General features: G+C 47.7%; 1 protein-coding gene across 8 annotated transcripts in view; it reads left to right on the forward strand.

Moving 5' to 3' along the window:
- The window catches only part of LOC144606161 (rap1 GTPase-activating protein 2-like), a 403,406-nt gene that overhangs the window by 91,377 nt on the left and 284,396 nt on the right, over positions 1 to 27,633 (forward strand). Inside the window, exon 1 of one of the 8 annotated variants that reach the window (XM_078421970.1) lies at positions 23,734 to 23,787. The exons of the other annotated variants lie outside the window; for them this stretch is intronic. Within the exon in view, the coding sequence (XP_078278096.1) occupies positions 23,744 to 23,787 (44 nt within the window). The 5' untranslated portion in view covers positions 23,734 to 23,743. Of the gene's footprint in view, positions 1 to 23,733; positions 23,788 to 27,633 lie in introns of those variants that run through there. 8 annotated transcript variants of the gene reach the window in all.

The following is a 27,633-nucleotide window of genomic DNA, read 5'->3' on the forward strand; positions in this document are numbered from 1 at the left end:
ACTACATCCTTTCTTTGTCCCACCCCCCTGACATCAGTCTGAAGAAGGGTCTCGACCCGAAACGTCACCCATTCCTTCCCTCCAGAGATGCTGCCTGACCCGCTGAGTTACTCCAGCATTTTGTGATACCTGGTCATGTTATCTGTCAGTTCCGAGTGTGGTCTTCCTGTAGAGCCTTCCCTTGACAAGAGTCCTTGCAGATCTGAAGTGGCCTGAAGTGAACTCACTGCGGACACAAGGAATGTGCCCATATGACAGGAATCCCACCGAGGCAATCTAGAGGCACCCACATGGAACAAGCAAGGTATTTATTCACAAAATGCTGGAGTAACTCAGCAGGTCAGGCAGCATCTCAGGAGAGAAGGAATGGGCGACGTTTCGGGTCGAGACCCTTTCTCAGTCAGGCAGCATCTCAGGAGAGATGGAATGGGTGATGTTTCGGGTCGAGACCCTTCCTCAGACTGCGGAAGGGTCTCGACCCGAAACGTCACCCATTCCTTCTCTCCTGAGATGCTGCCTGACCTGCTGAGTTACTCCAGCATTTTGTGAATAAATACCTTTGATTTGTACCAGCATCTGCAGTTATTTTCTTACACTACATGGAACAAGCAAATTAATTGACTCAATGCCTCAATGATGATTTATTGTCATCTACACTGAGGTACAGTGAAATGCTTTGTATTGCACACAACCTGGTGAAATCACACAGCCGATCTCACCCAGGCAGTGCACAACAGCCGCCGGCCACGTATCTGGCACCGACTAGGTTACGAAGGTTCACCGAGCTTTAGACGAGGTTGCCATGTACTTTAACTCCCCTTCCCATTCCCACACTCACCTTCCCATCCTGGGCCTCCTCCACTGTTAGAGTGAGGCCACACACAAATTGGAGGAACAGCTTGGGCAGTTTACACCCCAGCAGTGTGAACATTGGTTTCTCTAACTTCAAGTAACCCTTGCATCCCCTCTCTCTCCCCCCCCCCCCCCCCCCCCCACCCTAGTCATCGTACTAGTTTCACTGTCGTCATGCTTAGTTTCACTGTTTGTATCCACTCGTTATCACCTTTCCCACAGCCAACAATGGACCATTGTGAGCTCCGCCTTTCTTTGATCATCGTTGCTGGCTTTGACTTGTCCTTTTCAAACCTTTCACTCATTTGTTCCATGTACCTTTTTATACTTCTGCTTTACCTCTCACCTGGCTCTCAGTCTGAAGAAAGGCCTCGGCGAATGCAACGCCGGAGACTCAGGTTCGATCCTGACTTCGGGCGCCGTCTGTACAGAGTTTGTACGTTCTCCCCGTGACCTGCGTGGGTTTTCACCGAGATCTTCGGTTTCCTCCCACACTCCAAAGACGTACAGGTTTGTAGGTAAATTGACGGGGTTGATGTAAACATTGTCCCTAGCGTGTGTAGGATAGTGTTAATGTGCGGGGATCTCTGGGTGGCGCGGACCCGGTGGGCCGAAGGGCCTGTTTCCGCGCTGTATCTCTAAATCTAAAAAAAAAAAATTAAATCTAGAGCAGGCAACAAAAAAACTCTTCACTCTACCTCGATACACAAGACAATAATAAACGAAGCCAGACTATATCTGTGTTAATGTGTGGGCCGCTGTTGGCGTATCCCCCGTGTTTAAAAATTGCTCTCAAACAGTGAGCAAGTTGCATTTATCAAAACCAGACGTCCAAATCATTTCCTATCAGGCCAGCAAATGAGAGGAGGTGCAATCATAAGGTCATAAGGTCATAATAGGAGCAGATTCAGGCCATTCGGCCCATCAAGTCTACTCCGCCATTCAATCATGGCTGATCTATCTCTCCCTCCTAACCCCATTATTCTCCTGCCTTCTCCCCTACTGCGGCAGAGTTAGTCCCAGTGGTGCCTGGCACTGTCAGGAGAGGAGGTTGCATTGTGGGCTGGAAATCCTCCCCTACTCCTTTTGGAATTAGCTTTCCAAGCCTCAGGTAGAGTTTTAGGTTTATTATTGTCACGTGTGCCGAGATACAGAGAGTAGCTTAGTTTTGCATGTTATCCAGACGGATCAGCTAGTACCATGCACAGATACTTGAGTTCTAACTCAAGTACAACAGGTAGAGCAAAGGAGAAGATACAGAGTGCAGACTATAGTTCTCAGCATTGTAGCGCATAGGTTTTGATGCAAGGAATCGTGCGACATGGTGGCGCAGCAGTGGACTTGCTGCCTTACTGTGCCAGGGACCCGGGTTCGATCCTGACTACAGCTGCTGTCTCTGCAGAGCTTGTACGTTTTCCGCTTGGGTTTTCGCGTGGGTTTTCTCGTGTGGGTTTGTACACTAATTGCCTCGGTGAAATTGTAAATGGAAGATAGACACAAAATGCTGGAGGGGTGAAAAGGCAGCACCTCCGGAGAGAAGGAATGGGTGACCTTTTGGGTCGAGACCCTTCCTCAGACTGACAGTGTGAAGAAGGGTCTTGACTCGAAACGCCACCCATTCCTTCTCCCCAGAGACCCTGCCTGACCCGCTGAGTTACTCCAGGAATTTGTGTCTATCTTCGGTTTAAACCAGCATCTGCAGTTCCTTCCAACACATTTGGTAAAATTGTAAATTGCCCCTAGTGTGCGTAGGATAGCGTTAGTGGCTGGCGTGGACTTGGTATGCCGAAGGGCTTGTTTCCGCTCTGTGTCTCTAAACTAATCTAAACCAAACTAAACTAGAATCAGAGCTGGTGTGGAGACAACGACCTTTCTCACAACGTCAACAAGACAAAGGAGATAGTGCTGGGCTTCAGGAAGCGAAGCGGTCGGTCCACATCCCCCAGTTTGCACTGACGTCGCCGAAGTAGAGATGGTTGAAAACTTCAAATTCTTAGGAGTCAATATCACCAACAACTTCTCCTGGACCACCCATACTGAAGCAACGACCAAGAAAGCACAGCAACACCTCTCCTACCTCAGAAGGCTGAGGGAGATCGGCACATCCCCTACAACTCTCACCAACTTCTACAGTTGCGCCGCGGAAAGCGTTTTATCGGGACGCATCACAGCACGGTTTGGGAACAGCTCCGTCCAAGACCGCAAGCAATTGCAGCGAATTGTGGGCACAGCCCAGACCATCACACAAACCAACCTCCCTTCCATTGACTCCATCTACACCTCACGCTGCCTCGGCAAGGCCAGCAGCATCATCAAGGACCAGTCTCACCCCCGCCACTCCCTCTTCTCCCCTCTCCCATCAGGCAAGAGGTACAGAAGTGTGAAAACGCACACCTCCAGATTCAGGGACAGTTTCTTCCCGGCTGTTATCAGGCAACTGAACCATCCCACCACAACCCAGAGAGCAGTGCTGAACTACTATCTACCTCATTGGTGACCCTCGGACTATCCTTGATTGGACTTTGCTGGCTTTAAAAGTTAAAAGTTTGATCAGGTTGAATGGTCTTATTTATTTTCGGTGATGGAAAATATGCAGCTAGGGGAGAAATTCTGTACATGGATAAAACTGTTATATACAAATCCCACGGCCAGAATATTTACAAACCAAAGGTTGTCATCGAAATTTAGCCTATCTAGAGGTTGTAGACAAGGATGCCCGTTATCCCCATTATTATTTGCGCTTGCTATTGAGCCACTGGCAGAAAGAGTTAGGGGGCATCCGGAAATACATGGATATAACACAAAGGACACAGTGAATAAAATTTCTCTATACGCAGATGACGTATTAATTTACATTACAAAACCAGAAATTAGTATTCCAAACTTATTAAAGCTAATAACCCAATTTGGTTCACTTTCAGGATACAGAATAAATTGGAATAAAAGCGAAATTATGCCAATAAGGGAACATAATAAACAGATAATACAACAATTTCCATTTAAAATAGTAAATGAAAAATTTAAATATCTAGGTATCTATGTAACTAAGATATATACATCATTATTTAAAGCAAATTTCCCCCCATTACTGAACAAACTACATAAGAATATTCAATATTGGAAAACACTCCCTATCTCAATGGTTGGCAAAATTAATGCCATAAAAATGATTTTTTTACCGCAAATATTATACCTTTTTCAGACAATTCCGGTATATCTGACAAAAAACTTTTTTAAAAAATTGGACTCTATTGTTAATGATTTTATCTGGGATTATAAGAATCATAGGATAAACAAAAGACACTTGTGTAAATCAAAAATAAATGGAGGCCTGGCTTTACCCAATTTTTTGTTTTATTTCTGGGCAGTTAATATTAAAAATATGAATTTCTGGTTGGAAGAAATAGATCATCAACCAGACTGGTTAAAAATGGAAAAGGAAGATTGTTTACCTTTTGATATTGGTTCGATATTATTTGCTACGTCTAAATTAAACAAAAAAATTTATAGGGAAAACCCTATAATATTTAGTGCTATACGAATTTGGAAACAATTAAAAAAGACATTAAAATTAGATAATTTATCACTTTTTCTTCCAATTGTGAATAATCCTTTGTTTAAGCCTTCATGGGTAGACGGGGGTTTTACACAATGGAAGGATTATGGAATTAAAAATATGGGACAACTTTATAAGGAAGGCACCTTTCTGACATTTCAGGAGTTGCAACAGACTTATGGTCTTCGTGGAAATGATTATTTCAGATATCTTCAACTTAGAGATTATGTAAAATCGAACTCCCAAAATTTTCGAATTAGAAATTCAGAAATTCTTGATGAATGTTGGAACAAACATCCTAATACAGAAAAATTAATATCTTATATATATAATATCTTATTAGACAGTGACATTCCCTCCACGGACTTATACAGACAAAAATGGGAAAAAGAATTAAACCAAGTAATTACGAAAGATACTTGGGAAGAAAGTTTGCAACATATACATCAGTGTTCACTAAACGCCAGACATTCTCTAATACAATTTAAAGTAATACATAGGTTACACTATTCAAAAACAAAACTACATAAAATTTTCCAACATATCTCACCTAAATGTGATAAATGTCAACATTTAGAAGCTACATTATTTCATATGTTTGCAAACTGTATAAAAATTAAAAAATTCTGGGTAAATATTTTTAGCATAATATCTAAAGTAACCAGCACACAATTGGACCCAGATCCAAAATTAATTATACTCGGAATATTAGAATTAAACCAAACATTTAGAACAACACAAAGAAACTTTATGGATTATAGTTTAATAACAGGAAAAAAATTAATTCTAAAATTTTGGAAAGGCCCTGCGGCCCCCACAATCAAAATGTGGATTATAGAAATGACGGAGACCTTAAACGTGGAAAGAATCAGATTTTCCCTGTTGGACAAACAGGAATTATTCATTGGAACATGGTCTCCTTTTATTGATTACTTAAAGGGTCAGAATGGTTCAGCACAGGAACCTGACTAGCACTCGGACTAAAGAATGGATGAAATGCTATACTTTGAAATGTACGAATATATCTCGAATGAAGTTTTTGTTATTTTAATAAATTTTTCCATTCTTCTTTAACTAACTTTTTCCTTATTTTTATAATTTGTTTTTGTTTTTGTTTTTATTTTTCTTCTCTCTCTTTTCTTTCTTTACTTCATCTATTTCTTTAGTTCTATCTAGTTTAAAAAAAAAAAAGGGGCAAAAGGTATTGGAGACAATATAATAATAATTGACAATATTATCAATTTAAAAATGTATGACTGTAAAGATGTAAACAGGTTATGTACCTATCTCCAATAAAAAATTATCTTAAAAAAAAAAAAAAAAAAAAAAAAAAGTTAATCCCTTATCATGTATGTATACACTGTAAATGGCCCGAATGTGATCAAGTATTGTCTTTTTGCTGACTGGGGAGCACGCAACAAAAAGCTTTTTGCTGTACCTCGGTACACATGACAATAAACCAACCTAAACTGAAGTGAGAGCTTGCCTCTCAAGCGTGCACTGCCAGTCTGTGTGAACATGGTTTACCTGCCTCTGGGTGGGTGTGAATGCTAGACATGGGCGGCACGGTGGCGCAGCGGTAGAGTTGCTGCTTTACAGCGAATGCAACGCCGGAGACTCAGGTTCGATCCTGACTATGGACGCCGTCTGTACGGAGTTTGTACGTTCTCCCCGTGACCTGCGTGGGTTTTCTCCGAGATCTTCGGTTTCCTCCCACACTCCAAAGACGTACAGGTTTGTAGGTTAATTGGCTGGGCAAATGTAAAAATTGTCCCTAGTGTGTGTAGGATAGTGTTAGTGTGTGGGGATCGCTGGGCGGCGCAGACCCGGTGGGCCGAAGGGCCTGTTTCTGCGCAGTATCTCTAAATCTAAAAAAAATCTAAAAAAATGATGTGCTGGAGTAACTCAGCGGGTCAGGCAGCATCGCTGGATAATTCTTAACTCAGTGGGGCAGGAGCAGGAAGAAACCATGGGTCTGCCAGGGCAGTCCAGCCTGTGGATTTCCGGGAGAAAGTAGGAGCGGGCCATGTGAGAGTGGCGATCGGTGAGGTTGGAGGCTGTGGAAGGGAAATGGCCAGAGGTAATGAGATCAGAGACAGTCCTGGAAGGGTGGGCGTTTCTCGGCTGTTCACAACGGGGCAAACCTGTCCTTCCCAGGGGTTCACCTGTGAACTACCTGTAGGCTGGCTTCGATGAAGGTATATGCTTTGTTATAGAAAGTAGACAGGAAACATCGTAGCTCTCTGCACACTGCACCAGGCTTGGGCAGTAGCCGGCCGGGACCCTTGCTGATGGATCTATCGAGGTTCATGTTTAGGTTTATTATTGTCATGCGTACGTACCAAACGAGGTACAGTGAAACGCGTTGTTTTGCATGCAGTCCAATTCGATAATATAATGCACAAATACAATCGAGTCAAACTCGTCCAGGTCCACCATCGATTTGGCGGCAACCGGTGGTCCGGCACCTCCTTTAATCCGGACAACATCCCCACCCCCCGGAAGTCCCCCTGAAAATGTGGCACCTAGGCCGGGAGAGGCGGCTGATCTCGACCTCATCGGGGCTTCCGCGGCCGATTTGCCCCCTGCGGCCGGGGCTCAAGGAACACCAGCCTGTCCGTAGACTGCAGACCCCTTCCCCATTGCCGACTTTCCCCGCACATTAACACCACCCGACACACACTGGGGACAACTTACACTTACACCAAGCCAATTAACCTACAAACCTGCACGTTTTTGGAGTGTGGGAGGAAACCGAAGATCTCGGAGAAAACCCACGCAGGTCACGGGGGGAACGTACAAACTCCGTACAGGCAGCACCCGTATTCGGGATGGAACCCGGGTCACCGGCGCTGCATGTCCTCCAAGGCAGTAGCTCTACCGCTGCACCACATCGGCCTTTGGGCAAGGCATGGCTCAGAGGGTGGAAAGCTAGAGTGATGAAGACACATCACAAGGCAAACAGCGGAAGCACAAAGCACTTGGATTCAAAGAGTGTATCATCTGACGGCACTTACTCCATTAAGAGGGTGCCTGTGTGCCCTGGCGGATAAATGGACAGGATATAGTTTGTTTGCCTGATGTACACACACAGATTAAAACTGGCAGCAAACTGGGCGGAAAGATTTAAGCAAACCAACTCACTGAAGAGAAAAACTGAACCGATTAACCAATGTTAGCAGAATCTCCCACCATGGGGAAGTTTTTACAATCCAATGTATTTTAGGGTGGCGCGGTGGCGCAGCGGTAGAGTTGCTGCCTCACAGCGCCAGAGACCCGGGTTCCATCCCGACTACGGGTGCCGTCTGTACGGAGTTTGTACGTTCTCACCGTGACCTGAGTGGGCTTTCTCCGAGATCTTCGGTTTCCTCCCAAAGACGGGCAGTTATTCGAAATCGATTTCCTCCCACATTCGAAAGACGTACTGATTTGTAGGTTAATTGACCTGTAAGTTGTCCCTGGTGTGTAAGATAGTGTTAGTGTATGTGGTGATCACTGGCTGGCACGGACTCGGTGGGCCAAGGGACCTGTTTCTATGCTGTATCTCTAAAAGAAAATTGGGGTGTAAGCTGCCCAAGCAGAATATGTGGTGCTGTTCCTCCAGTTTGTGTGCGGCCTCACTCTGACAGTGGAGGAGACCGAGGACAGGAAGGCCAGTGTGGGAATGGGAAGGGGAGCTAAAATGGTGAGCAACCGGGAGTTCCTCGGTGGACTGAGCGTAAGTGTTCGGCAAAACGGTCGCCGAGTCTGCGCTTGGTCTCGCCGATGTACATGACGCCACTGCGGGAACACGGGGTGCGGTAGATGAGGTAGAGGAGGTGCACGTGAACCTCTGTCTCACCTGGAAGGAACGCTGTGGTCCCTGGATGGAGTCGAGGGAGGAGGTGTGGGGACATGTGTAAGAAAGAACTGCAGATACTGGTTTAAACCAAAGATGGACACAAAAAAGCTAGAGTAACTCAGCGGGGCAGGCAGCATCTCCGGAGAGAAGGAATGGGTGACGTTTTGGGTCGAGACCCTTCTTCAGACTGGTTAGGGACCGGTCTGAAGAAGGGTCTCGACCCGAGACTTCACCCATTCCTTCTCCCCTGAGATGCTGCCTGACCCGCTGAGTTACTCCAGCTTTTGTGTGTCGGGTCAACCACATCTCCTGTGGTTGCAGGGGAAAGTATCCGGGAAGGAGGTGGTTAGGGTGGGAAAGGATGAGTGAACTGAGGGGTTGTGGAAGGAGTACTCTCTGCAGGAAGAGGAACGGGGTAAGATTACGACTTTATTCCTTGGAGACCAGGAGGCTGAGGGGTGATTTTAAAGAGGTTTATTATAAAATCACGAGGGGAATAGATGCAATGAATGCACACAGTCTTTCACCCATAGTGGGGGAATCAAGAACCAGAGAACACGGGTTTAAGGTGAGAGGAGGAAGATTTAATAGGAACCTGAGGGGCAACTTTTTCACTGTGACGTTGGATGGGTGTATGGAACGAGCTGCCAGAGGAGGTAGTTTAGGCAGGTACTCTAACAACATTTAAAAGACATTTGGACAGGTACATGGATAGGAAAGGTTTAGAGTGCTATGGGGTAGGTGGGTAGGTGGGACTGGTGTAGATGGGCATCTTGGTCGGCACGGGTGAATTGGGCCGAAGGGCCCGTTTCCACACAGTATGACTAAGAATGTGCTTTCCTATAGCTTCTTTCACAATCTCAGATATGGCAAAACATTTTTCAGATGATTAAGTACTTTTTGAAGTGCTGTCACTAAGTGCCGTGGGACTAAGTTGTGGCACGGTGGCGCAGTGGTAGAGTTGCTGCCTCACAGCGCCAGAGACCCGGGTTCGATCCTGACTATGGGTGCTGTCTGTACGGAGTTTGTATGTTCTCCCCGTGACCTGCGTGGGTTTTCTCCGGGCGCTCCGGTTTCCTCCCACACTCCAAAGACGTGCAGGTTTGCAGGTTAGTTGGCTTGGTAAAATTGTAAAATGTTCCAAGTGTGTGTGGGATAGTGGAAATGTGTGGGGATCGCTGGTCGGCATGGATTCGGTGGGCCGAAGGGCCTGGTTCCGCACTGTGTTTCACTGAACTAAACTAAACTAAAGTTATCTTCCTCGAGATATGTCAAGTACAGAACGTCAGAGCTGACGGTGAAGATCTACCTGTGTGAAGAAAATCACCCACGAGCAACAGCTTATTGATCCAACATTGGTTGCTGGCAGGACTAGCCGACACGTGGACCCGCTGGGTTCCCGTTGTGACGGTGTTTGACGAACACAAAGACGTCAATTTTAATATTATTGAGCGGTCAAACTTTAACTTGAAGAAAATTTGAGCATTCACCTCAGGAGCCATCGTTCAACGAAGCACGCGTTTAACGTCAACATTGAACACGGACGTATTAAATCAAAATGGTGATGTTTATTTTATGGGATATGTGTCTGAAATACAACCAAAACGATACACAACAGCGCAACAATTTGAACGAAACTTGATACTGCACACCGCAGGGGAATGGTGAGTAAGGTGGGCCTAAAATTGTTGCGCTATCCGGTACCGTTTTGGCTGTATTTCCGGAACAAACATATATATATATATATACATACACACACAAGATGAGAGTTTCAGTAATATAACATATACTAGACCAAGTTGACCCGTTGGGCCCAAACCTCTCCTGCATTGGTGCAGCACCCTCTCCTCCCTCACTCCCCCCTCCCCCATCCCCTCTCCCCCCTCCCTCCCTCACTCACCCTCCCCCTCCCCTCCCCATTCCCCCCCTTCCCCCTCCCTCCCTCCCTCTCCCCTCCTCCCCCCTCCCCTCCTCCCCCCTCCCCTCCTCCCCCCTCCCCTCCCGTCTTCCCCTCCACTCTTCCCCTCCCTCCTCCCCCCTCCCCCTCCTCCACTCCACCCCCCTCAACCCCCTTATCCCACCTCCCTCCCTCCACCCCCCTCCACCCCCCTCCCTCCCCCCTTCCCCCCCATCTCTACCCCCCTCAACCCCCTTATCCCCCCCTCCCTCCTCCCCCCCTCCCTCCCTCCCTAGGAGATAGATTTAAACGATTTAAAATGTGAATAACTTTAAAAATATAACACCGATTTCATTGAAACTTCTTCCATTAGCACCAAAGAGACAACGGTGAGTAAGGTGGGCCTAGAATTGTCGCGCTATCGTGTACCGTTTAGGCTGTAGTTCAGGAACAAACAAACAAACAAACAAGAGTTTTAATATATAGATGTCTACTCAACCGCTAACTAGTTCCCCAAATTGCCAATGTTGTTGCCATGCTTACATGATAGGTTGTTATCAACTGTGGTCAACTCGTTAAATGCAGTTGGACTCCAAACCTTTCCTGACAGCTCTGGTCAACTTAGAGAGTCACAGCGTCATAGGCCGTGAAAACAGGCCCTTCGGCCCAACTTGCCCACACCCACCAACATGCCCCATCTACCACTAGTCCCACCTGCCTGCATTTGCCCCTTATCCCTCTAAACCTGTCCTATCCATGTAGACAATAGACAATAGACAATAGGTGCAGGAGTAGGCCATTCAGCCCTTCGAGCCAGCACCGCCATTCAATGCGATCATGGCTGATCACTCTCAATCAGTACCCCGTTCCTGCCTTCTATTCTTACTTCCAAAGTGAATAACCTCACACTTATCTACATTAAACATGTACCTGTCTAATTGTTTCTTAAATGCTGCAGTACCCCCTGCCTCAACTATCTCCTCCAGCAGCTTATTCCATACACCCACCACCCTTTGTGTGAAAAAGTAACTCCTCAGGTTCCTATTAAATCTTTCCCACTTTACCTTAAACCTATGTCCTCTGGTTCCCGATTTCCCCTACTCTGGGCAACAGTCTGTGTGAACTATGTCTCTCGTGATTTTGTACACCTCTATAGGTTCACCCCTCATGCTCCTGCGCACCAAGGAACAGAGTCCTTTCCCTACAGCTCAGACCCTCGAGCCCTGGCAACATCCTCGTAAATCTTCTCTGTACCCTTTCCCACTTGACAACATCTTTCCTGTAACATGGTGCCCAGAACTGAACACAATTCTCTAAACGCGGCCTCACCAACGTCTTACACAATTGCAACATGACCTCCCAACCTCTATACTCAATAAGCTGACTGATGGCCAATGTGCCAAGAGCCTTTTTGACCACCCAATCTACATGCGACACCACCTTCAAAGAACTGTGTACCTGCACTCCTAGATCCCTCTGCTCTACAACACTTCCCAGAGCCCTACCATTCACTGTGTAGGTCCTGCCCATGTTAGACTTTCCAAAATACAACACCTCACAACGCAATGAAAAGTCTTTGCCCTCAGCCTGATATACTAGGGGGACTTTTGGAGGGAAGAGTGTTTAGTTTAGTTTAGAGATTTAGTTTTATTTAGTCTAGTGTACCTAGGTACAGTGAAAAGCTTTTGTTGCTTGCTATCCAGTCAACGGAAAGACTATAGATGATCGCCATCTAGCCATCCACAGTGAGGATGTTTCCACTAGTGGGAGAGTCTAGGACTAGAGGTCATAGCCTCAGAATTAAAGGACATTCCTTTAGGAAGGAGATGAGGAGGAATTTCTTTTGTTAGAGGGCGGTGAATCTGTGGAATTCTTTGCCAAAGAAGGCTGTGGAGGTCGTTAATGGATATATTTAAGGCCGAGATAGATAGATTCTTGATTAGTACTGGTGTCAGGGGTTATGGGGAGCAGGCAGGTGAATGGGGGTTAGGAGGGAGAGATAGATCAGCCATGACTGAATGGCGGAGTAGACTTGATGGGCCGAATGGCCTAATCCTGCTACTAAGACTGGAGCGACTAGGCTTGTATACACTGGAACTTAAAAGGATGAGAGGAGATCTTATCGAAACGTATAAGATTATTAAGGGGTTGGACACGTTAGAGGCAGGAAACATGTTCCCAATGTTAGGGGAGTCCAGAACAAGGGGCCACAGTTTAAGAATAAGGGGTAGGCCATTTAGAACGGAGATGAGGAAAAACTTTTTCAGTCAGAGAGTTGTGAAAATGTGGAATTCTCTGCCTCAGAAGGCAGTGGAGGCCAATTCTCTGAATGCATTCAAGAGAGAGCGAGATAGAGCTCTTAAGGATAGCGAAGTCAGGGGGTATGGGGAGAAGGCAGGAACGGGGTACTGATTGAGAATGATAAGCCATGATCACATTGAATGGCGGTGCTGGCTCGAAGGGCCGAATGGCCTCCTCCTGCACCTATTGTCTATTGTCTATCACTTATGACCTTATGTCCTAATGGTGTACAGATACGGGATAAAGGGTATAATGTTTAGTGCAAGATAAAGTCCAGTAGAGTCCGATTAAAGAGAGTCCGAGGGTCTCCTATGATGTAGATGGTAGGTCAGGGCCGCTCTCTTGTTGGTGATAGGATGGTTCAGTTGCCCGATAACAGCCGGGAAGAAACTGTCCTTGAATGTGGAGGTGTGCGTTTTCAAACTTCTGTAACTCTAAACTATGCCATGTGCTGTATTTAAACTGTGCCGTGTCTCTGAACTAAACCAAACATCACCATCCCTTATAATTCTCGACAAGGCAAAGAATCGCTAGATTCAGGAATGGTCCCAGGTGAAGGGGCATGTAGTGTCGAGGATGCAGGGAGTCTGTGGAAGGACGTGGAATCGTGGAATTCTGAGGATCCGTGGAATGCTTTTAGATTTAGGGATACAGTGCGGAAACAGGCCCTTCAGCCCACCGAGTCCGCGCCGCCCAGCGATCCCCGCACATTAACCAGATCTGGGTGTCCTAGTGCATCAGTCAATGAAAGGAAGCATGCAGGTACAGCAGGCAGTGAAGAAAGCCAATGGAATGTTGGCCTTCATAACAAGAGGAGTTGAGTATAGGAGCAAAGAGGTCCTTCTACAGTTGTACCGGGCCCTGGTGAGACCGCACCTGGAGTACTGTGTGCAGTTTTGGTCTCCAAATTTGAGGAAGGATATTCTTGCTATGGAGGGCGTGCAGCGTAGGTTCACTAGGTTAATTCCCGGAATGGCGGGACCGTCGTATGTTGAAAGGCTGGAGCGATTGGGCTTGTATACACTGGAATTTAGAAGGATGAGGGGGGATCTTATTGAAACATATAAGATAATTAGGGGATTGGACACATTAGAGGCAGGAAACATGTTCCCAATGTTGGGGGAGTCCAGAACAAGGGGCCACAGGTTAAGAATAAGGGGTAGGCCATTTAGAACGGAGATGAGGAAGAACTTTTTCAGTCAGAGAGTGGTGAAGGTGTGGAATTCTCTGCCTCAGAAGGCAGTGGAGGTCAGTTCGTTGGATGCTTTCAAGAGAGAGCTGGATAGAGCTCTTAAGGATAGCGGAGTGAGGGGCTATGGGGAGAAGGCAGGAACGGGGTACTGATTGAGAGTGATCAGCCATGATCGGATTGAATGGCGGTGCTGGCTCGAAGGGCTGAATGGCCTACTCCTGCACCTATTGTCTATTGTCTATTGTCTATTAACACTATCCTACACACACTAGGGACAATTTTTACATTTTACCCAGTCAATTAACCTACATACCTGTATGTCTTTGGAGTGTGGGAGGAAACCGAAGGTCTCGGAGAAAACCCACGCAGGTCACGGGGAGAACGTACAAACTCCGTACAGACGGCGCCCGTAGTCAGGATCGAACCTGAGTGTCCGGCGCTGCATTCGCTGTAAGGCAGCAACTCTACCGCTGCGCCACCGTGCTGCCCTGCCACAGAAGGCAGTGGAGGCCAATTCACTGGATGTATTCAAGAGAGAGTTAGATACAGCCGTTCGGCCTAATGGATTCAAGGGATATGCTGAAAAAGCAGGAATGGGATACTGATTCTGGATGATCAGCCACGATCATATTGAATGGCGGTGCTGGCTCGAAGGGCCGAATGGCCTACTCCTATGACTTATCTTCTATGTTTCTATGTTTCTAGGAACAGGTTTAGAGAATGGGCAAAGAAGTGGCAGCGTAGCAAAGTATGTGGTCAGGCATTTTGGCAGAAGGAATAATGGTTCGGAGTGTCTTCCAAATGGGGAGAGGATTCAAGAGACGGAGATAAAAAGGGACTTGGGAGTGCTGGTGCAGGATTCCTAAAAGGTTAGTTTGCAAGTTGAATCGGTAGTAAGGAAGGCAAGTGCAAGATTAGCATGCACTTTAAGCAGAGATGTAATGCTAAGGCATTATGAATAAGGAACTGGTCAGGCCGCATTTGGTGTATTGTGAGCAGTTTTGGGCTGCATACCTGAGGAAGGATGTGCTGGCTCTGGAGAGGGTCCAGAGGAGGTTTACAAGGATGATCCCAGGAATCAGTGGGTTAACCAATGATGAGCGTTTGTCGGCACTGGGCCTGTACTCGCTGGAGTTTAGAAAGATGAGGGGAGACCTCATTGAAACCTACTGAATATTGAAAGGCCTGGATAGAGTGGATGTTGAGAGGATGTTTCCACTAGTGGGAGAGTCTAGGACCAGAGGGCACAGTCTCAGAATAAAAGGATAAATGTTTAGAAAAAAGATTAGGAGGAATTTCTTTAGTCACAGGGTGGTGGATCTGTGGAATTCATTGCCACAAATGGCTGTGGAGGCCGTCAATGGGTATATTTAAGGTGGAGATTAACAGATTAGTACGGATGTCAGGGGTTATGGGGAGAAGGCAGGAGAATGGTAGACACAAACTGCTGGAGTAACTCCGCGGGTCAGGCAGCATCTCTGGAGAGAAGGAATGGGTTGAGACCCTTCTTATCGAAATGTATAAGATTATTAAGGGGTTGGACACGTTAGAGGCAGGAAACATGTTCCCAATGTTGGGGGAGTCCAGAACCAGGGGCCACAGTTTAAAAATAAGGGGTAGGCCATTTAGAACTGAGATGAGGAAAAAAAATTCAGTCAGAGAGTTGTGAATCTGTGGAATTCTCTGCCTCAGAAGGCAGTGGAGGCCAATTCTCTGAATGCATTCAAGAGAGAGCTGGATAGAGCTCTTAAGGATAGTGGAGTCAGGGGGTATGGGGAGAAGGCAGGAACGGGGTACTGATTGAGAATGATCAGCCATGATCACATTGAATGGCGGTGCTGGCTCGAAGGGCCGAATGGCCTCCTCCTGCACCTATTGTCTATTGTCTATTCAGACTCCTAGGCAGGAGAATGGGTTGGAAAGGGAGAGATAGATCAGACATGATTGAATGGCGGAGTAGACTCGACGGGCAGAATGGCCTAATTCTTATTCTATGGCTTATAAACTTATGAAGATGGGTGTACCTGTTCGATAATCTCCGGTTCCATCTGGTGTGAATTAGAATTAATATTTCTAGTCAAATAGCGCGTTTAGATAACGGAAGTGGTTTGCAAATATAATTTTTTTTTAAAATCAACATAATAAAACTTCAAAAGCAGAACTCACACTGTTCCCTCTTAGATCTGTTACAACCCACAGGGTAAAGAAGGGATAATTAATCTAGTTTCATCACCCACTCAATCCACTCATCACTGACCATGGTTCGAGTTCTTTTAATTCAGAAGGAAATCCAAGCAACCTTTACTTTTACCCAGACTGATTTCGTTGATGGGCGTTTTGACGGCAATTCAATCTACGCTCCTGTCCAGTTAATTACGGCAGCCTTCAGTGGAGGTCGAGTTGCTGCCTTACAGCGCCGGAGACCCGGGTTCGATCCCGACTGCGGGTGCTGTCTGTACGGAGTTTGTACGTTCTCCCCGTACATAATTCCCTGAAAGTGGTGACGCAGCTTGGCAGAGTGACATGAAGGCGTCTGGCAGGCTTGCCTTCATCGGCCAAGGCTTTGAGTATCGTAGTTGGGATGTCGTGTTACAGTTGGGCGCAGCGGTAACGTTGCTGCCTCACGGCGCCGGAGACCCGGGTTCCATCCTGACTACGGCTGCTGTCTGTACGGAGTCTGCACGTTCTCCCCGTGACCTGCGTGGGTTTTCCCCGCGTGCACCGGTTTCCACCCACACTCCAAAGGCATGCAGGTTTGCAGGTTAATTGGCTTCCAGAAATTGTAAATTGTCCCTCGTGTGCAGGAGAGTGCTAGTGTGCTGGTCGGCATGGACTCGGTGGGCCGAAGGGCCTGTTTCCGCGCTATGTCTGTAAAAACCTAAAAAAAAAAGTCTAAGCAGATTTTGCTGAGCCTCAGTAAAGGCCACGAAGCCCAAACATTGTTGGCAACCTGTCAGAACAGAAGGAGACGGATGAAGGTCATCTCTCCCACTGCTGCCCAATCTGTGCCGTGCTGGACTGAAATATGTTCATGTTATCCCTGTGAAGTACCAAGTCTCTACTGGAATAGTTTCCTCTACCAGGGGAATGCATCAGTGTTAGTGCAGATTGGCAGCCAAGGATATACAGAGCAATGGAGCCATATGGTCATGCAGCGTGGAAACAGGCCTTTAGACCAACCTGCGCACACCGACCATCTACACTAGTCCCACCTGCCTCTGTTTGGCCCACATCCCTCTGAACATATCCTATCCATGTACCCATCTAAACATGTCTTTAACCTTGTGATAGTACCTGCATAATGGACTTTCATAAACGAAAGTCAGACACACTGATGGTACAGCTCCACCACTGATTCTCCGGCACCCTTGGTTCCAGAGCCGAGCCGGATTATCCGTGTTACCGGACCCACAGAGGTCACGGCCTCCGAGAGGGGTCCGACGGTACCGGAACGTTCCGCCTAGCCCGCCGAGGGACCGAGACACCGGCCCGCAAAGTCGGCCTCGAACGTCGGCTGTGGGAACAGATCTGCCGGCTCCGGCTGGGGACGGAGTTTCAGAGCCCCGGCCGCAGGGGGCAAGTTCGACCCACTGATTGACCGTGGAAGTTCCGATGAGGTCGAGATCGGCCGCCTCATCTGACCTAGGGGCCACAATTTCGGGGGGGCTTCCAGGGGGGATGGGGGCAGATTCCAAGTGTGCTCTCGTAATTTTGGAAAATCAGTGGTGGACCTGTATCGCATTGTTCGCACATGTCCTGGGCTTTCAGGAAGGCTGCCGATACCCAGCCCTACTGTATTCTGAGTGCTCGGCATGCTTTGCAAGCCAGCAGCTTGGCGCTGTCACCCTGTAACTTAGGGGTGATGGTGGGAAGGTTGTGCATTCACCCTATGGAACATAAAGCAGTACAGCACAAGAACAGGCCCTTCGGCCTACAATGTCTGTGCCGAAAATGATTCCGACCAACTCTTATCTACCCGCGCATAGTCCATATCCCTCCTTTCTCCGCAATTCCCGGGATGGCGGGCCTGACATGTGATGAAAGAATGGGTCGACGGGGCTTGTATTCACTGGAATTTAGAAGGACGAGAGGGGATCTTATCATACTAAATTCTTAAGGGAATGGACAGGCTAGATGAAGGAAAAACGTTCCTGATGTTGGGGGAGTCCAGAACCGAGGGTCACAGCTTAAGAGTAAGGGGTGGGCCACTTAGGACTGAGATGAGAAAAAAACTTTTTCACCCAGAGAGTTGTGAATCTGTGGAATTCTCTGCCACAGAAGGCAGTGGAGGCCAATTCACTGGATGTTTTCAAGAGAGAGAATTAGATTTAGCTTTTAGGTCTAACAGAATCAAGGGATATGGGGAAAAAGCAGGAACAGGGTACTGATTTTGGACCTTCTTCTTCTTCTTGCGTTTGAGGCAACAGAAGTTATGAAGCTGCTTCTGCTTCTGCTGTCTCTGTTTGTTGTCGTTCGCCTGACTGAGGTCAGTTGACAGGGCTCACCACGGGGGAGGTCGACAACGTCAGCCCCAGAGGTCGACCCCTGATTCTGGATGATCAGCCATGATCATATTGAATGGCGGTCCTGGCCTACTGCAACTATTTTCTATGTTTATATATTTCCATATCCACGCGCCAATCTGTTCACCGTTATCTTATTCATAGATGGATTTAGAAGAGAAAAATAACCCCGTTTAGCTGAAATCACTTGGCTGTGTGAGGGTGAGGCCTAGTTGTGTCTGTGTCCTAGGGTAAAAACCTGTGTGTGAGAAAATAGATGTGGTGCTGAGGGAAGCCTGATTTTTGTCAGAGTCAAGATTCATAGAGTGATACAGTGTGGAAACTTCGGCCCAACTTCCCCACCCCGACTAACACAACCTACACATCTACACTAGTCCCACCTGCCTGCGTTTGGCCCATCTATATACTAAAACTCTTGTTTGTTTGTCTGTTTGTTCCTGAACTACAGCCAAAATGGTACACGATAGCGCGACAATTTTAGGCCCAGCTTACTGACCGTCGTCCCTTTGGTGCTAATGGAAGAGGTTTCATTGAAATCGGTGTTAGGTTTTTAAAGTTATTCACATTTTAAAGTTTAAATCTATCTCCTAGGGAGGGAGGGGGGGGGGGGAAGAGGGAGGATAAGGGGGGATTGCGGGGGATGGAGTGGGGAGGAGGGGAAGGGGAGGGGAGGGGGTGGAGGTAGGGATGGAGGGGGAGGGGAGGGAGGGAGGAGGGGTGGAGAGGGGAGGGAAGGAGGAGGGAGGGAGGGAGGGCGAGGGGGTGAGGGGGAGGAGGGGGGAGAGGGGGGCTGGGGAAGCAGGGGGGAGAGGGGGGTTGGGGGGGAGGTGCGGAGGAGAGGGTGCTGCACCAATGCAGGAGAGGTTTGGGCCCAACGGGTCCACTTGGTCTAGTATCCCTCTAAACCAGTCCTATCCATGTACCTGTCTAAATGTTTCTTAAGCGTTGCGATAGTCACTGCCTCAACTACCTCCTCTGGCAGCTCGTTCCATACACCCACCACCCTTTGTGTGAAAAGGTTACCCCTCAGATTCCTATGAACTCTTTCCCCCTCTCACCTAAAACCTATGTCCTCCAAAGAGGGGGAGGCAAAGTTGAACATGCAAGGGAATGGAAACAGAATGAGATCATTAGCCACACATCTTGTGGTATCTAGCCATTGTTTTTTCATATCCTATTGACTCATGGAAGTGAGAACATTTTGGAGCCATCCTGTGGTACATCATTGCATGAGATCCTTTAGTCCCTTTGATCTGGGTTTTCACACCTTGCCCTTCCGTATCTCTAGTCTCTCTCTCCCCTGACACTCAGTCTGAAGAAGGGTCCCGACCTGAAACGTCACCCATTCCTTCTCTCCAGAGATGCTGCCTGTCCCGCTGAGTTACTCCAGCTTTTTGTATCTGTCTTCAGTTGCAGAAACTCACCAATTGCACCTCGATAGCACGTATCGCCAGAATCAAGAACGGCTTCTTCACTGTCGACATGGAACTCCTGAACAGCCCTCTCAAATGCTAAAGATCTGCATCATCTCCCAGTCAACCTCCTTGCACCTCTTGCGCTTTTAAAAAATCTGCACTTTTAAATCTAACTTGAGCATTATATTCTGCACTGTATTTATTTTCTAGTTTATAGATAGACAAGGTTCATGCACAGAGTCTTCTACCCAGAGTAGGGGAATCGAGAACCAGAGGACATATGGACATAGGTTTAAGGTGAGGGGGGGAAAGATTTAATAGGAACCGGAGGGGTAGGTTTTACACAAGGGGTGGTGGGTGTATGGAGTGAGCCTCTGGAGGAGGTAGTTGAGGGATAACATTTAAGAGACATTTGGACAAGTACTATTCACATCAGCATACTTAACTTGAAAGAGTCAGATAGATCACAGAGTGGCGCATACACAGAAACAGGCCCTTTGGCCCAATTCAGCCATGCTAACCAAGATGCCCCTTCCAAGACAAGCCTATTTACCCATGTTTGGCGCACACCCCTCTAAACCTCTACATGTCCATGTCCCTGCCCAACTAACCTTTACATATTTTACAGCATGCATCATTATGCAAAGGTACTAACACGATAACTGATTAGTTAACTGATAAGCGCTCTAAGAATAAAGGGGAGGCCATTTAAAACTGAGGTGAGAAAAAAAACATTTTTCGCCCAGAGAGTTGTGAATTTGTGGAATTCTCTGCCACAGGGCGGCATGGTAGCGCAGCGGTAGAGTTGCTGCTTTACAGCGAATGCAGCGCCAGAGACTCAGGTTCGATCCTGACTACGGGTGCTGCACTGTAAGGAGTTTGTACGTTCTCCCCGTGACCTGCGTGGGTTTTCTCCGAGATCTTCGGTTTCCTCCCACACTCCAAAGACGTACAGGTATGTAGGTTAATTGGCTGGGTAAAATGTAAAAATTGTCCCTAGTGTGTGTAGGATAGTGTTAATGTGCGGAGATCGCTGGGCGGCACGGACTTGGTGGGCCGAAAAGGCCTGTTTCCGGCTGTATATATATGATATGATATGATATGAGAAGGCAGTGGAGGCTGATTCACTGGATGGATTTTAAAGAGAGTTAGATAGAGCTCTAGGGGCTAGCGGAATCAAGGGATATGGGGAGAAGGCAGGCACGGGTTACTGATTGTGGATGATCAGCCATGATCACAATGACTGGCGGTGCTGGCTCGAAGGGCACGAGAGGCATAGATACGGTAGACAGCCAGAACCTTTGCCCAAGGTGGAAAAATCAAATGGCCTCCTCCTGCACCGATTTTCTATGTTTCTATGACAATACTTATTAAATTACCACATTATCAATAGTTTTAACTTTTTTATATAGTTACGCAAATATTGTTCGTCTTTTCAGCAATAGAACACACAGCACAGCACAGTGTTTACAGCCCACAATGCCTGTGCCGAACATGATGCCAGGGCCAACACTTATCCACCTGCATATAATCCATACCCTGCCTGTCCAAAAGTCTCTTGGGCACCATTATCATCTCTTGCCTCCACTACCACCCTCGGCAGTGTGTTCCGGTCACCCACCACCCTCTGTGTAACAAAACTTGCCCCGCACATCCCCTTTAAACCTCTCACCTCCTCTGCCATTTGATGTTTCCATCTTGGACAAAGGTTCTGACTGTCTACCGTATCTCTGCCTCTCATTATTTTTTCTACTTCTATTAGGTTTCCCCTCAATTCCCCTGGCATTCCAGACAAAACAATCCAGGTTCGTCCACAACCTATCCTGGCAGCTCAAACCCCCTAATTGTGAGCGGGGCAGTCCGAGGAAGGGTCCCGACATGAAACATTGCCTGTCCATGTTCTGCACAGATGCTGCCCGACCCGCTGAGCCACTCCAGCACTATGTGTCCCCTTTCACACTAATACATGCCAATGATATATAAGAAAATAACTGCAGATGCTGGTACAAATCGAAGGTATTTATCCACAAAATGCTGGAGTAACTCAGCAGGTCAGGCAGCATCTCAGGAGAGAAGGAATGGGTGACGTTTCGGGTCGAGACCCTTCTTCAGACTGATATCAGGGGGGCGGTGCAATATGTTCGGCACAATAGCTCCACTCGGGGAGGGGTTAATGACTCTATGCGATGTGCTGCCTTTTGCTCTGTAGCAAGTTTAGTTTAGAGAAACAGGCCCTTCGGCCCACCGGGTCCAGCGATCCCCTCACACTAGCACTATCCTGCACACACTGTTGCAGGACAATTGACACTTATACCAAACCAATTAGCCTACAAACCTGTAAGTGTGGCTGGAAACCGGAGCACCCGAACTAAACCCACGCAGTTCACGGGGAGAACGTACAAACTCCGTACAGACAGCGTCCGAGGTCGGGATGGAACCCGGGTCTCCGGGGGCAGCAACTATACCGTTAGTCTCTGCCCCAATGGTGCTGGGAAAGAGGTGGACCGGGTGGAAACATAACTCCCTGCACCCCAGGTTAGCGTAATTCCAACCAAGTTAGACTCAGCTTCTACCCTCCATGTCCCGGCACCTCCTTTAATCCGGACAGAATCACCAGAGTGGACTTGCAACCCCCCCCCCCCCGTAAATGTGCCCCCCAGCCCGGGCGAGGCGACTGGTCTCGACCTCATCGGGACCCCCGCGGCCGATCGGCGGGTGGAATGTGCCCCCGGAGGCCGGGGCTCTGGAACTCCGGCCCGGCAGGAGCCGGCAATGGGCAGCGGTAGAGCTGCTACCCCACGGCCCTGGAGACCCGGGTTCCATCCCGACAGCGGGGCGCTGTCTGTACTTTCTCCCCGTGGCCCGCGCGGGTTTTCTCCGGGAGCTCCGGTTTCCCCCGCACACTCCAAAGACGTGCTAGTTTGTCGGCTAATTGGCTTCGGTAACAATTGTGAATTGTCTCTCGTGTGTGCGGGATAGTGCGAGTGTACACTGACCGGCCTAGGGGCCCGGTGGGCCGAATGGCCTGTTTCCACGCTGTATCTCCAAAACCAAACTAAGACCCATTCCCTTTGCGGGACAGTATCTCGGCCCCTTGTGGCTGAGACATTGGCCCGCAACCTCTGGATTCCACCCAGTACCTTTGGATACCTCTGGGTCCGGCACCAACACGGACAATCTAATCGGGCAAGACTCTGGGACCAAGGATGGCGGAAAATCAGTGGTGGACCTGTACTCCTGCATTTAGAAGGATGAGAGGGGATCTTATCGAAACGTATAAGATTATTAAGGGGTTGGACACGTTAGAGGCAGGAAACATGTTCCCAATGTTGGGGGAGTCCAGAACCAGGGGCCACAGTTTAAAAATAAGGGGTAGGCCATTTAGAACTGAGATGAGGAAAAAAAATTCAGTCAGAGAGTTGTGAATCTGTGGAATTCTCTGCCTCAGAAGGCAGTGGAGGCCAATTCTCTGAATGCATTCAAGAGAGAGCTGGATAGAGCTCTTAAGGATAGTGGAGTCAGGGGGTATGGGGAGAAGGCAGGAACGGGGTACTGATTGAGAATGATCAGCCATGATCACATTGAATGGCGGTGCTGGCTCGAAGGGCCGAATGGCCTCCTCCTGCACCTATTGTCTATTGTCTATTTGAGACTCGGGTCAAGATTGGTGAAAATCGCTGTGCAACAATGCAACTAAAATATCTCCATCTTTGCAAGGCAAACGAGGAAGGAGATATCAGATGCACGCCACTTTGCTTCAAATACTCTTGTCAACTGCGTGGCAACAGGGACCAGGGCTAATCTATGGCGTGAAGATTACAAAAATGAAAGGAAATTGCACTATTTTTTAATGCAGACCAAAAAATGCACTTTGAGGGCGGTTGTTCCTTATTTTAAATGGGGGGGGGGGGGGGGGGGAGGGGGGAATAATAATTGATGTCGCTGTTTTTTGCAACGCCCTCCCCCTGAATTAAAAAAAAAACCTGCACTGCCCCTTTTAAACACCAGAGTTTGAGATGGTTGGGTTATCTGCGCGAAAATAAAAACCCACCAGGAAGTAGATTTGCAAGTGCAGAGCAATTGACAGCCAGTGCACATTTCACCAGCCGAGGCAACCCTGACTTGGCAGAGAGGAGTCACACCACTGACACAAGCGACCAGCAAGCATGTTTAGAAGAAAACGCAGCGTTTCCTTCGGGGGATTTGGCTGGTAAGTGTTTCCCACCCCACCACCATCCCTCCCCACCCCCTCCCCACCCCACAGAAGCCTGTTTTCATCCTGCATCTCTAAACTGAACAAAGTGGTAGTTGAAGGTATTTATTCACAAAATGCTGGAGTAACTCAGCAGGTCAGGCAGCTTCTCAGGAGAGAAGGTAGTTGATGCAGATACTCTGGCAGCATTTAGACAGGTATATGGACAGGTGATTTGGACAGGTACATGGATAGGAAAAGGTTTGTTCCACTTGCAGCACCTGCAGGACCTCCTAGGGAAGAATTGGAAGGTTGTTCTCTGACGGCAGCATGTTTCTTTTTTTTTTCCTGATCAGATGTGCAGCACTTTGGTCAACGTGGGTTGTTTTTGAATGTGCTATACAAATAAAATTGACTTGACTTGACTTGACTTCAGTCAGAAGAAGGGTCTCGACCCGAAACGTCACCCATTCCTTCTCTCCTGAGATGCTGCCTGACCTGCTGAGTTACTCCAGCACTCTGTGAATAAAAGGCTAACGTTAATCTCTGCTATTTTTGTTTTTCTTGCACCGGTCGCTCCTTCAATTTCGGAATGACTTTGTTTTTGCAGTCATTTTGAAAGACCACGGGCAGTGCGTTTCCCGATGTGTTCCAAGTTGATCGCAGAGGGAAATTAAAAAAAACAGAAACAAGAGCAAACTGATTTTGTATTTGAGGGGCTCTTGGAAGTTCGTGAGGCAGATTGTTTAATGTTGGCACCTGTGGCGACCTTTACTCGACACGGTAAACACAGACAGTTCATATGTTCCAGGAGCAGAATTAGGCCATTCGGCCCATCAAGTCTGCTCCTCCATTCAGTCATGGCTGATCTCTCTCTCTCTCTCAACCCCATTCTCCTGCCTTCTCCCCACAACCCCTGACACCCTTAGTAATCAAGAATCTGTCTATCTCTGCCTTAAAAATACCCACTGACTTGGCCTCCACAGCCTTCTGTGGCAATGAGTTCCACAGATTCACCGCCCTCTGACTAAAGAAATTCCTCCTCATCTCCTTTCTAAAGGTAAAGGGCATCCACCGAACAGATTGTAGTGTCCAATGTTATTATCACGTTAACCTAAATACAGTGAAATCTTTGTTTTTTTGCATACATTTCCGTGAAATATACGTTAGGCACTGCAGCGGGTGGAACTACTGCCTCACAGCGCCACAGACCAGGGTTCGATCCGGACCATGGTTGCAGTCTGTGCGGTGTTTGCACGTTCTCCCTGTGGCCATGTGGGTTTCCTCCCACACTCCAAAGATGTGCAGGTTTGTAGGTAAATTGGATTTGCTCAAATTTCCTCTCTAAATTGCCCCCAGGTGCACAGGGAGCAGATGGGGAAGTGAGATAACATAGAACTAGTATGAACGGGTGATCGATGGGTCGGTGCGGACTCGTTGGGCCGAAGGGCCTGTTTTCATGCTGCATCTCCAAACTGAACAAAGTGGTAGTTGAGGCAGAGACTCTGACAACATTTAAAAGTCATTTGGACAGGTACATGGATAGGATAGGTTTATTCCTATGCTGCTGCATCTCTAAACTAAGATAGGGCGGCTCAGCGGTAGAGTTGCTGCCTCACAGCGCCAGACACCCGGGTTCCATCCTGGCCACGGGTGCTGTCTGTGTGGAGTTTGTACGTTCTCCCCGCGACCACGTGGGTTTTCTCCCGGTGCTCAGGTTTCCTCCCACACTCCAAAGACCTACGGGTTTGTCGGTTAACTTGGCTTCGGAAAAGAAAAATTGTAAATTGTCCCTAATGTGCAGGATAGTGTCGGTGTGCGGGGATAGTTGGACGGCACGGACTCGATGGGCCGAAAGGTCTGTTTCTGCTCTGTATCTCCAAACTAAACTCAACTGGACGGGACACAAAACAAAAAGACTCATTTACTTGACCATGATTTCTTGCCAATGGTGAGAATTTGGCAAGTGCTGATGGACTTCCTTCTTCAAGCAGTGAATACAGTTCAGAAGTGCCCTTGTTGCCAATAGTTTGCAATGTTACGATGGGCTTTAAGCTTTTCCCTGTCAACATATATCCTTATCACCACTTTAATTTGCCCAACTTGAGGCAGCACAGTGGTGCAGCGGTAGAGTTACTGCCTCACAGCGCCAGAAACCCGGGTTCGATCCTGACCTTGGGTGCTGTCTGTGTGGAGTTTGTACGTTCTCCATGTGACCGCGTGCGTTTTCTCCGGGTGCTCTGGTTTCCCCCCCGCATCCCCATGACGTGCGGGCTTGTGGGTTAATTGGCCTCTGGTGTAAAGGGCGCGGATGAGAAAATAGGGGAACATAGAACTGGTGTGAAGAAGGGTCTCGACCCGAAACGTCACCCATTCCTTCTCTCCCGAGATGCTGCCTGATCTGCTGAGTTACTCCAGCATTTTGTGAATAAATCGATTTGTACCAGCATCTGCAGTTATTTTCTTATACTAGTGTGAGTGGATGGTCGGCGTGGACCCAGTAGGCTAAAGGACCTGTGTCCCTGTATCTCTAAACTAACTATCTCCAACTAAAACTATCGAATGCATGGTTATAACTGACATTGTGTGGGGAATTAAGAAAGGTTATTCATTCAGTTTTATTGTCATGATAAAGCCAAGTTCCTTTGAGTGTTCTGCAAAATAACTCCTGGATCACGTTCTATGACCCGTAGGTGGCACAGTGATCTACTATAAACCACCATGAATAATTCAGTACATTTTATAAACCATCTGTTGCTTTATTGCCTGGTGAATTACACTGTCTCCTTTCAGTTTTGGAAAGTGAATCCTAGGGTGTTTTTTTTGTTCGGGATTTATTTAATTAGTTATCGAGTCGTACATCATGGAAACTCACCCTTCGTCCCACCTTGTCCACGCCGACCAAGATGCCCCATCTACACGAGTCCCATTTGGCCCATATCTCTCGAATCCTTTCTTGTGCCCAAGTGTCTTCTAAATGTTATTGTACCTGCTCCTCTGGCAGCTCGTTCCGTATACCCACAACACAATACTCCAGGTGCTGGTGTCCCTTGGGTTCCTATTCAATCCTTCCCCTCTCCCATTAAACCTATGTTCTCCGGTTCTTGATTCCCCCCTACTCTGGGTAAAATACTCTTGTGCATCTGCTCTACCTACTCCTCTCATGGTCTTGTACGCCTCTATAAGACCACCCCTCATCCTCCTGCGCTCCAAGACCTTTAAGGTCACATCAACGACAAAGATATTTGGGCAAGTACAAGCCATTCACACATCTCGTCCTCCTGCGCTCCAAGGAGTAAAGTCCTAGCCTGTCCAAGCTCTGTCCAAGTCCTGGCCACATCGTCGTTAATCTTCTCCCCACTCTTCGCGGCTGAATGTTAGTTCCCTGGTTGCCTCCAGCCTATTACTCAGTGAGATCACAACAATGTGCAGGGTGCTTTTATGAGCGTAAGTTGCACTTACACAGATGATGGTCAAATTGATAGTGGATTTCTACACACACGGATGGTGGACACATTTCCACCATTGTAGATCAAGGATGCGGTCTGTTTTAAAAAAAATACATTCAAGAGTCAGGGCGAGAATTGCTCTGTTTCTACTGAGGCCAAAATGACAGGAGATGAGGGGTGTGATCTTATAGAGGATTAGTTTAGTTTAGAGACACAGCGCGGAAACAGGCCCTTCGGCCCACCGAGTCCGCACCGACCAGCGATCCCCGTGCACTAACACTACCCTACACACACTAGGGACAATTGTACATTGATACCGAGCTAATTAACCTGCCAACCTGTACGTCTTTGGAGTGTGGGAGGAAACCAAAGATCTCGGAGAAATCCCACGCGGTTACAGGGAGAACGTACAAAC

The sequence above is a fragment of the Rhinoraja longicauda genome, chromosome 26 (assembly GCF_053455715.1).
Source record: "Rhinoraja longicauda isolate Sanriku21f chromosome 26, sRhiLon1.1, whole genome shotgun sequence".
Taxonomy (NCBI): Eukaryota; Metazoa; Chordata; class Chondrichthyes; order Rajiformes; family Arhynchobatidae; genus Rhinoraja; species Rhinoraja longicauda.